Source organism: Chironomus tepperi, unplaced genomic scaffold (assembly GCF_022539635.2).
Source record: "Chironomus tepperi strain 1889 unplaced genomic scaffold, CSIRO-AGI_Ctep_v1 contig_244, whole genome shotgun sequence".
NCBI lineage: Eukaryota > Metazoa > Arthropoda > Insecta > Diptera > Chironomidae > Chironomus > Chironomus tepperi.
Window position 1 is genome coordinate 2,985,041 of NW_027226366.1, and position 12,208 is coordinate 2,997,248.

Consider the following 12,208-nt stretch of genomic DNA (forward strand, 5'->3'; position numbering starts at 1 on the left):
TCTTCGAGATAACATTCCTCTCTTAAGTGCAACGATTTTATCCTTAACAATAAATCTTAAATCTATATCGTGAATATATAACCTCGAGTACACAGCCCATAATCAGTCATTTATTAACAGTATTGATGTGTAGTGGCCAATCTAAAACTCCTGGTCTATGGTTCAATAAGATTCAGTATTAATGCAAGCTCTCGTTTCAATTATTCAATAAGTTACAATGTATTCAGGTCCGTTCCAATAAAAGCTCTCCATGGTAAATTTACAGCTCTGGTATTTTTCTTATTCTAACAACATCATTCATGACCCGTTCTTACATCTGAAATTGGCAAATACTTTGTTTGCTTATAAGTTACTAAGCTGCTGCACTTATAATACTTAAGCATCAAATAAATTACCTGGTTGATGCTGAAATATGAAACTAAAAGTATTTACCTAGCTTAGTTGGCATTTTGTATGCATCAGTTCTAAATGATGCAGAGTTGTCTTCATAGAGAATCCCTCCTAAGGACAAGAAGCATGTGTTCTAGTAAAGGGCATTATTAATTCTAAAACCATTAGCTTAATATAGACATTATTTATAAAATAACCTCAAAAAAAGAGAATTCCGTAAGCCGCATCATGTCAAAAGAATTAGAATTAACGAGGTATGACAAAATTGGAGACAGATTTACTTAAAGTGAGCCTTAAGAAGATGAAAAAAGAGAGAAAACTGTTTACGTTTAAATATCTTAATCCGTTTGTTAATAATGGGATAAATTTATGGATAAAGAATGTAAATTAAACTCTTAAAAATGCTCTTTCCATGTTACTCCGTCGCCTAGATAATTTTTAAATCACATTCTTTGCTGAAATTCCTTTTATTTATGTTTGCTAATAATCATTTTGAATACGATTAAAATTAAAAACTATTTTAGCGAATATCTATTATTGAATAATTTACTTTTAATCAGTAATTTATTTTATTAACTCTTCAATATTTATTTTTTTTTAAATCTTTACACAGACTTTCATCTTTTATAATTATTATAATTATTATTATTATAGTAGATTCTTATGCATAATTTTTTATTTAGATAAGAGATCGAAAGATTTTTTTTTTTTTTTTTTTGTCACTATACATCTAAAATTGTCATCATCAAGTTCTTTCATCAATTGAAAATTAAACGAAATATTGGACAAAAAATTTGAGCTTTTAATGTGCAGATTAATTAAGTTTTATTTAAATATTATTTCTATTCGTGAAATATCACATTAAACTTTTATGTCAACAACTTTTTTTTTATTATTACACTGACTATAAGTTCTAGAAATAACATGCTCAAATTATTTAATTTTTTTGCGAAGGACTTGAAAGCTGTTCTCGCATGACATTTATTTTTTCACTCATTTTTAAACTGCTTAAAGTTATAAAGAAGTAAATAGTTATGTTATTAGTTTAATAGACATTTAAGAGAGTCACGAAAAATGCTGTATTCTAGTAGTACACTCATACTCTCTAATCTTTGGCAGCTAATGACAGCTAATAAACAGCTGTTTTTGCGCCACTTACAGATAGCTCACAGCTGCCATTTCTCCTAGCTCTCATCTCCATTAGCGCTTTCCCAGCAGTATGGCTTAGAGGCTATATGAGCTGCAAATGATCTGTAAGTGAGCTGTTTATCTTTTAATCAGCTATCTTATAATCCCAGCTGTAATGCCAAAGAATATTAAGTAATTTTCACTTATATCCCGTAAAACGACTTTAAATAATTATAATAAAATTGCAAAATTCTATTTTTTTACGATTCTTATTGTTTTTTTCGTATTTTGCTCACAACCACATTTTGAAATTTCATTTAAGGAATTATAAATTAAAGTCAATTTTATAATCAGCCATTTTTACTTTAAGTAATTAAGAATAATATCAAAAATTTTCGTTGCTTAGTGATATTATGTATTAATCGCTGACTAATTGAAGCCGTTTGCCTGATTTGGTGGATTACTCTGTTGGAATAAAAAATCAAATCAAAATAAAACAAAATAATGGAAAAAACATAAAAAAATAATAATTAATAAATAAGCACATTAGTACGGAACAAAAGAGTATACACAGATTAGCATTAAATAACGAAAAACATGTAATTAAAAATTAGTCTTTGAACTCCCAGATTCCCTTACATCATCACTACTTTCATCATTCGAGTCATCAACTAATTCGTCTTCTGTATCGAAATTAAGCCATGGTTCAGACATGTTGTTGTTATAGTTCATTTGCAGTAAAACTTCACCGTTTTCTAATTCTCGTTTAATCTGAATATTTCCATCATTTGGATTAATCTGATCAAATTTTGGTGAACCGGAATCAAATAGCAAATCAGCTTCTGGAAATAAATCGCTTGCAATTGGCTCATCAACACCCAAATCAGCACATTCCTCGCTAAAAGATTTCTGATTAAATATTTCTTTATCGATACCGGTTGATGTTGATGACTGCTTACGATCGTTGTACATTAATATTTTACTTGATGGATCAATAAGAAAACCTTTTGTATTTTTCACACTATTAGCGCTATTAGACTGTTTTGTTAAGCATGAACTCAAAATTGATGGAAATTGTGGTAGCTTTTGAGAATGCGAATTATCTGCATCACTTGTATCATGATTTGAGCTTGTATTATCATCAACTTCCATTTTTGTATTTAACATTGGCGAATTCAACATTTCATTTTCGTTATTCAAATCCATCATTTCCTCTTTTATACATCCATCATAATCCAGTTTCTCAGATTTAATTTTAATGCTGTTAACCTCAATATTCTTCATGTCAGTTGATGATGAGCGTGTATCACCCATAAACATTATACTTGAAGAACTTTTTGGATCTGAAGGCTCATTAAGTTTTATCATAAAATTATGTTGTGGATGATTATGCGATAATTGCTGTTGTTGCTGTATTATTTCAGTTATCAATGTTTTATCACTAACAAAATTATTGCTAGAAGCTGATTCATATGAATTAAGCTGGTCATTTTCTTGCTTAATATTCTTAATGTCTTCATCAAATGATTTAACATAAAAAGCAGAAGTGTGATTCTTATTGTTACCAATCACGAGATTATTTTGATGCTGAAAATGTAATGTCTTTGTGCTATTATCAGTTTCATTTGAATGTGTTAATATAGCTTTATCTCCTAATCCACTAGCAGCAGCAGCAGCTTCATTCATTTGATTAACATATCGTTGTAAGATAATGGAAGTTCCACTAGAATTATTAATACTAACAGGCGATGTTAGTTGACTTGCAGGCACAGCAATTATTTTCTGTCCATTATTTGACGATAAAATCGCCAGATGTTGTCCACTCTTCAGAACATTCATTGGCAATATATAATTTCCTGGCATCAGAACGGCTGTAGTTGAGCTCTGTGCTGACAATCTTTCAACTGATTCACCAAGTGATGTACGTGTAATGCTCGAAGCACTACTTGCTGACGATTGAGAATTATTCAAGATAAAACTTTTCGATGAGATTGTATCTGAGCCTGAATTGTTCTTAGATTCAATTACAAGTGATCTGCGACTCACAGAAAATTTATTATGTGCAGGTGATGTTGTAACGCTACTGTTGCTACTTTGTGGACTCAATGCAATTTCTCGTTTTGCATCTTCCATATAAAAGTTATTGTCCATAGAAACATCTGTATGATCATCAATATCACCGCGAGGTGAATTGTTTATAGAACCAGTCGATGCAACTCCACTTCCTACACCACAAGAGCTGTCTTCTTCACTTCCCATCGTATCAGTCATAACATCAGATGACGAACCAAACTGTTTTGAATTCTTAATGCTTCCAGTTGATGTTGATGCTGAAACTTTTTTACGTTTTGCCGGCGGATTAGTTGGCGGATTTGCACGACGACGTGGTGCAGGCTTATTATTCAAGTCAGGTGAATTTCTAACTTGTTCTTTGTAGTTTGCTAAAATATCAAGAATTCTTTGTGCAGTGTGTTCATCCTCTTGTAATTTTGGTGTTACTTTTGCACTATTACTACCAGAAAGTGATTTTGATGATGTTGGAGAATCACTTGGAGAATTGCTTGTGATACTAACTGAACTCGACTTTATTTCAATTTTCATTTTATTGTCCGAAAGTTGTTTACGAGGACTTGAATGATTTGAATTATCTGGAGGTGGTGAGGCTACAGAATTTGGTGTAGCTGAACTACGTTCCAAAACTTGTTCTAGAACCATGTCGAATTCTCTTAATTGCTCCAATGTTGAATTATCAACTGTTTTCTTTTGCTTCTGTTCTACTTTAATTTTATTATTCTCAATATCAGCATTCTGATCTGGTTGTTGATTAATAGTACTTGTTGTATTTTGTTGCGAACCCATTAGTAAACTTTGCAATTTCGATCCAGATTGATTTAAATTTTGAATATTTGATTGTGGACGTACTACAGTTGAAGCAGCGGGAGCAATAACAATTTGTGGTCGAAAATTTCCCGGAGATTGAGGGCGAACTGAATTAATCAATTGTGGTATTTGAATTGGAACAGATATTCTCACAGGAGTCATTATTGTGCGATTGGTATTTGACATTGAGTCTGCTATACTTGTGATGATTCTCACGTTATTGGTTTGATTGCTGTTACTACGTAGTGCCGTTAATAAAACATTATTATTGTTACTAGCTATTAGCTTACCATTTCCTATAGGTCTTGCATATAAAAGATTATTGCCTTGCAGTGCTGACTGTAAAGTTGGAAGTGATTTTTCAATACTTTCCGTAGATTCAATAAAGCTTATCTCATTTTTCTCATTTTTTGTAACCTTAACTGGCGATATTGTATTTACAACAGACCTAGTAATTGTTTCCCTTGTGGTAGCAACTTTCGTCTGATCATTTATAGTAGTCGTTGAAAATATCGATTTTCCAAATGCTTGATTAAACTTAGGCAAAATTTGATTACTTGACTGTATCACTGTTTTTCCAATCTTTTGTATAAATGTATTTGAAGTTGATCCGCTTACGGAAGTATTTATAGGTGTACTGCTGATTGTTAAAAGTCCCATATCAGAAGCACTTGAAGTTGTTATACCCACAGATGGAGTTTGGATGAATTTTGCATACGTTTCTTCATAAACAGATCTTGTACCCATTGGAGAATTTGGATTACTATTTTGTGCAATTCCAACTATTGTATTCTTCTTATTCTTATCACAATCATTACTTTGCTTTTGTATAATGGTCAAAATATTTGGATTCTCATCTTTTCTCAATTGATTATTAAGTATTATTTGCTGATTAGCATGATGCAATATTGTAGGTCCTTTTGCACCACTTGTATCAACTTTATAAGTAATTTTCTTTGTTATTCCAGTTCCACTATTACTGTTACAAATTGGGGTCAAATGAATAATTTTGCCATCTGTTTTGCAAATGAACTGAACAACACCTTGTTGCTTTATAGACTCTGGCAATTCCGCTTTCATTCCATCAGCATTTGATGATGTTGGTACAGTCATCATTTGACCAGGCTTTATATTTGATGCATTTGCTGATGACAAAACATTCAATGACTTCATAGTAAAGTTTGTCGGTGGACTATTAAGTATTTGAACAAGTTGTGATTGTCCAGTTGAAGTAGTTACAGTTTTTCTCACAGCATTAATCATTGGATTGTTTGTTGTCAATGTACATGAAGTTCCAGTAGCAACATCTGATGCTTTTGTGGCACTTGTGATTATATAATGACGATTAGAATTAGTAGGAACCATAACTTGCTGTGTAAGCATGTTAATTAATGTCTGATTTTTATTAACATTCTTAGACGAATCAGTCATTTGTTGATGTGATGAACATGCTATAATCTTTACATTCGATGCATTCTTCATCGCTGATTCAGCTGTCATAGAAATCTTCTTAGTGTCATCAGCTTTCAATTTAATAAATTTATCTGTCGAATTATTGACAACAACACGTGATGTTGCAGGCGGATAAGTGTTTTTAATTATTGATCCAAATGATGTCTGTAATGTTCTCGTTTCAGTTTCATGACTTATACTTGTCTGTCCGATTTTATGAACATGAATTGTCGTCGCATTCGACAGCATCTCGCTATTATTACCATCATTGTGTAATAAATTTCCGGGTTCGTTACTTACCCCATCATTTACGTCATTTGTATCATTAGCTGCTGAATTTTTTAATTCTTTTAAATGAACGACCTCAATTTGTAGTGTTCGTTGTGGACTCGATGGAATTTTAAAAAATTCGAATGAATTTAATCCAGGAATAGAATTCATTACCGCTTGACTCATTTCGTACAGAAGACTTTTGTGATTTTTCTCATCATCAAAAATTGATTTATGGCTCTTTTTCTCTTTATCTAGTTTAAAATTACATTCTTTTGGCATCCATCTAACAAACTTCTTACGATTCTTGAGATTTTTTGTAAAATTTAAATGATTTTTATCCGAATATGATGGCTTTTCATACATTTTAAGTAATGTTAAAATATTATTAGCATTATTAGTGTCAAATGAGTCTAAATTACCATTATTGTTAGAATTCAGAGCTTTCAACTTATTCTTAACAGCATCAATGTTAGTTAGTTTTGAATTAATATAATTATAATTAGCATTATTATTAGTTTTACATTTGCTATATCTATCAATTACATTAGCGATACCATCACCGTAAGAATCATTAAAAACATAACTTACAGAATTATGACAAACAATTGTAAATGTTGCGTCGTACGCACTATCAACATAGTTTTCATTTGGAAGTTCTTCTGTTGGTATCTCCTTTACGACTGTGCTGCTTTTTAGATTATTTTTGAATAGAGCATTCTGTATGGGAAAAGAAAATTTGGTAATTAAATGAATCAATAATTCTTAAATCCTACGATTAATTTTAAATCCATGGATTAAAATCCGGAGATATTTACCTCAATGATAGGATGATTCAATGGAATCTTCTGCAATCGGATTGGCGTATCTTTCTTTAAGAAGCTCTTATCCATATCCTTCATGACATCAACTAATAATACTTTGCAATTTCGGATATTATCCTCTGACTGACTTATAGGCCATGATCTTTTGAGTAATCGTTTCCTTGCTCGTTCCTTAGAATCTCTTAGAACGTCATCATCACTGTCAATTATCCTATTTGATTTTACTGGTACTGTGTCACATCCAATGAATGTAATGTCAGGTGTAGACTTCTTTGCCATTTTTAATCTTCTATCATCATAAATATCACTAGTTAAATCAATACTTGGCTCACTTATATCCTCCGTCAAATCAATTACAACTTCAGCTGCTTCTTTTTGCTTCTCGGCAAGCTTTTTCTTTGCATTTTCAATCAATTCAGCGAAATTTTTAGTCAAATCAATTTTCATTTTCCTAAAATTATCCACTTCCTTTGGAATTTCAGGCTTAGCATCAACAATTTGCTGTGCATGTATTTTTGGCGATGTTAAAGGACTTTTAATTACATTCGGTCGGATTTGTGGCGATACAGTTTGTTGTGTCGTTGGTTCCTTCTTGATTTCTTTTGAAACTAGAATATTAGCTTCACTCTTATTTGATGGATAATGTAGTGGCGGTGGACTTTTCGGTAAGGATATATTCGGTAAACTTTTAGTCTCTGGAATATGAATGTGTTTCTTTGGTACTGTTGATTGAAGCATCGTTGTCTGTATTTCATCCTCAAAATCAACAAGTTCATCTTCAACTTTAATTTCTGGCTTGATTGGCTTTTCTATAGTCACAACAGACACGCCTGGATCAACTTGATTAAATCCATTATTCGGTGGCTCCTCTTTCACGACAATACATGGATTGCTAAAGCTTATCTTTTTTAAACCCGTTAAATTTATATCAGAAACATCTTCAATTTTAAGAATTTCAACTTTTGGTTTCACTCGATTTTGTGAAACTAAAGCTGTGTTGCTGTCTGGTGGAACTGGTGCATTAGAATTACAAATAAAAGGCTCTTGACCTTGTAATACTGATTGTTGAGGTGGCTGCTGCTGAAATTGAGGTGGAATTTGTTGCTGCTGTACAGTAGCTCCGTTAGTAAATTGCTGTGGCGCTTGAATTACAGACGAATGAATTGGTGTCATTGTACTGATATTATCATTACTTTGAGCATAGCATACTGAGGGCGTATATTGTGTTTGAATAGTTGAGTATTGTTGACTTACAGGAACAATAAATTGATTTGAATCAATTTGTGGATAAGGATAAGGTTGCTGAATATTTTGATGTGGTACATAATTCATTCCATTATGCATAGGATCAACTGGTGTGCTGTTTATATTATTATTTACATTCATCACAATATTGCTTATTGAAGGGACATTATTGCTGCTCGACTGTCCAATAATCTCAACTTTTGGTGGTGCTTGAATCACCGAAATTTGCTCTGCCGTCATTGGATTGATATCTGGTTTTTGTACTTTTTTACGTGGCCTATATGTCTTTTGACCCTGGAATGAACATCGAATTTTGCTCACAAATCCATCAACGATACAATCTATATCACATTTAGCATTATGCGTTAAATGATCTATCATCAAATTACTCATAATTCGATGATGTAGACTTGATGCTATATAAGGATTCTCAAAATGTTCATCATACTTAATCTCATCTCTAAATTCGAGAACAATCGTCAATCGTCCACTAACATTTAATGGCATCTTTATTTCACGATCTATTTCTCTCGGATTTAAATTTCCATTTCGTATCTTTTGAATTTTTATCGGTAATGATGATTTAACTTCATTATTAATACACTGAATTAAGTGCGGTGAAGATATGTCACTAATTTTACTTATATCAATAAATACTTCTTTCTGAATTAGAGCAGCTATTTCTATTTGAAGAATATTAAAAATACTTTGAATTTCCTTAGACGTGTTAAATGTATGAATTCCTGTTAAATTTATAGCTGGTGGAATTTTCTCCTTTTTTACACGCATAATTTGCTGTATTTGCGGTATTTGCTGCATTGTAGATTCTAACTTTATATCACTAACTGGTATCGGAAGATTTAAATGATCTAATTCAAAGCTATTGTCTTTCATGGAATTATTTAAGTCACCATTTCCATTTTCAAAGCCTTCATTATTTTCCTGTTTTACCTTAAGTGGTTTGTTCTTGTGACGATACTTGTATCTTCCAGGCATTGCATCAAATACATAAAAATCGAGATTATATTCCATTGGACTATTGTATCTCCTTAATGTCGATGATAGTCTAAGTAAACGTCCATATTCTGGATGAGGTTTATTTGATAAATAGAGGAAGCATGCATGAACTTGATTCTGTTGTTCTTCATCAAATTCAAGATTTCGATTTTTATTAAACAGCGCAAATTCCTCGGCTATAAATTTCATTTTCTTCTCCAAAATTGTATACAGCATAATGTTTTCAATATCATATGTCGAATATCCTTTGTCATATAGATTATAAACTTGTACAATTCCGCTACTATAAATTGAATTTATGTCAATATCGTCTTTTGTAAAGCTGCACATTTCATAACTAAAATGCAAGTTGTCTCGATTCATTTCGTTGTGTTTGTATTTAAGATTCTCTAAATGTACAGTTGGTGATAAAATATCTTCAAATGTTATACAGCATAATTCATAAAATATGTCACCAGATTTTGTGATTCTAAAATCGTCTGATTTTGAGAGAATTTCTTTAACTTTTTGATCAATTTGTTCATCTGTTGGAAGTTTTTGCTTCCTTAAAGGTGTATATTGATTTCTTAGATTCTTAAAACGTCCTGCGAGTTCATTATTAAATTCAGCAATCTCAGTTAGACACTTATCTAAATCTGATGTCTGTGAAATGTGTTCTTTTTCCTCAATAGCTTGACGTTTCATGTACTTTTCAACGCCTGGATATTCTAAAGGTGCTAAATCTCTCCTTAACTCAGCTGTACGGCCATAATATTCAAGAGTCTCAAAACTGGCATTAGAATATTTCTCAAAAGTAGTTGATAGCTTCGTACGATCTCTAATATCGTATTGAAATGTCTCCAATAAATATCGTATATCTAGTAATATTGGATCTAAATTATCTCCTTGATCTACTGTTTCAAGTACTGGAAGATGCCTCAAAATTTCAACACAACTCGTGGTTTTGTGCTCACAAAAACTCGCTGTCTGAAAACATAATCTTCTAAGTGCATAATCTTTTATTGTACATCCTAGTGTAACAAGAGCCAAATATATTCGACGATACGCCAATTTATATTCATTTTCCAATCCTTCGCTTGTTTTTGTCTCGTCTATTGAATATTTTAATTCTTGTAAGCTTGAAATGTCGTGAGAAATTCCAATACTGATGAGTTTATAAATAAGATTCTGTTTATTTGGCATCTACAAAAAAATGTGATAAGGAAAGTTTATAGTTCAAAAAGTATTAACATGAATGTATAGCCTATAATACAAACCTGAAGTCTTAATTGTGTAGCTGCTAAGTAATAATAATCGGAAATCACATTCATGTCACTCGCAGAAAGTAATATTCTCTCCATATTTTCGTCTATTGTTTTCTCATGATACGCTAAATCTATCAACTGTTGTATGTATAAGTTAAAGTTTTTAATGTCCTGTTCTAGCTTTATTTTTTGAAATTCGCAATGAAGAAGGTCTTCTATGAATCGCTCTACTATTTTTATCTTATAATATTTAATTAGTTTGCTATGTTTCACACCATCTTCATGCTCTTTACATAGGCTTAATACGTAGCTTATTTTACGGTAATTCGGAAATAGTTTAATCTGCAAAGGACATAAATTAAGTATAAAGGATGTTTAGTTGAGTATTAGATAAGTCTTACCGTGCTAGATATATGGTCACTACATTTTCGATGACACAGGATTATCATATAATAGTTTATTAGCTTTTTCACTGTTTCACAGGATAATTTACATTGAAACATAACGTCTCGAATGATATACTTTCGATAAGTTTCAAAGACATTCAAGATCATTTGTCCAGTATCATCGTTGGTAGTTTTTAAGAAAAGATTCATGAGGGATTCTAATCGGGCATTTATAACATCATCACTCTCGTGTAACAGCTTGTTATCAACTAAAATGGCATTAATTATGAAATTATGAGTCATGATGGGGATGTAACATTAGCAGGTTATAAATAACATACATGTAACTAATCTGACTGATGATCCGATGAGTTTTCCAGACAGCAGCCACTGTCCATAATTAGAATTCCATTTGTCTGTATTCAAGACATTGTTGATTGATTGATTTGCACCTTCCTCAAGACTTAATGAACTTATAGTAATTTTAATTTTCTCCCAAATTTCGTCAATTTGTGGATTTTGCTGGACATTTCGGAACTAAATGAATTATAGATTGAATAAAATTAGCTGTATACTTAGAAAAAGTATAAATAAGATACTTACATCTAAGCAGGAGTCTAATGTTAATGAGATAAGTTCACTGAAATCGGCACGTAAATTTTTTTCGTCAGTTCCATTTTCTATTTTTTTAAAAGCATCCCATTGATGCTCTAAATTTTTAAGGAACAGCACAAACGATTCTATTGCCGACATTTATGAATTGTACTTGATGATATGCTCACTATAAAACAATAAAATCTATAACTTCTATAACTTCAGTCCCATCTTTCATCTTTTTTTTTTAATAGCCAGAAAAAAATTGTTGTTTATTTCTTAATTTTCTCTGTTTTTAACATTATTTTGTGTCTTTTTTCACGCACATCCTTTTCTCCTTATCTTCACTGACATTTTCATCTACTTCTTACTATTCAAATACGTTAATTAACACTGTTTAACACTGTTTTTCCACTGTTTTACACAATTGGAACTTAGAATTTTTTTACCGTCGTGTGAATACGGCTTAATATTTTTTACTTTCGTGTGAGTGCGGAAATTTTGCAATATTTTTGAATTTTTCGAAACCGTTAAGTCTGTTTTTATTTTTTGAATGTTTTTCTGATGTTTTCGAATGTTTTAAGTGTTTTGCAGATGCATTTTGACATGTAGATCAGTTAATATTGTGGCTAAATCTTAGAATTGACAGAGAAGAACATATGTCTTGCACAAATTAAGCATGGATCAATACATTTCACCAAAACTCTAAAAAAACTAATTTTACTCCTATATCCACTGAATGTTAATTCTTACTCTGAAAGCATAAAATAGTCCTAAA

At 31.5% G+C, this 12,208-nt stretch overlaps 1 protein-coding gene across 1 annotated transcript; it reads right to left on the reverse strand.

Moving 5' to 3' along the window:
- Nucleotides 1–1,121: 1,121 nt before the first annotated feature.
- On the reverse strand, nt 1,122–11,875 carry LOC139091275 (uncharacterized). The gene is made up of 7 exons (XM_070641275.1): nt 11,440–11,875; nt 11,178–11,373; nt 10,852–11,105; nt 10,463–10,792; nt 6,939–10,388; nt 6,712–6,840; nt 1,122–1,983 (listed from the first exon to the last, which is right to left on the reverse strand). The coding sequence occupies exons 1-7, from the start codon at nt 11,587–11,589 to the stop codon at nt 1,948–1,950; spliced, it is 4,545 nt and encodes a 1,514-aa protein (XP_070497376.1). The 5' UTR covers nt 11,590–11,875; the 3' UTR covers nt 1,122–1,947.
- Nucleotides 11,876–12,208: the final 333 nt, after the last annotated feature.

Excerpts from the sequence above, each read along its gene's own strand:
- LOC139091275 (XM_070641275.1), bottom strand. The coding sequence starts at position 11,589 with ATGTCGGCAATAGAATCGTTTGTGCTGTTCCTTAAAAATTTAGAGCAT. Across the intron at positions 11,106-11,177 it reads ATCAGTCAGATTAGTTACAT|TTGATAACAAGCTGTTACAC; the intron begins GTATGTTATTTA and ends ATGCCATTTTAG. Across the intron at positions 6,841-6,938 it reads TGAATCATCCTATCATTGAG|AATGCTCTATTCAAAAATAA; the intron begins GTAAATATCTCC and ends TTTCCCATACAG.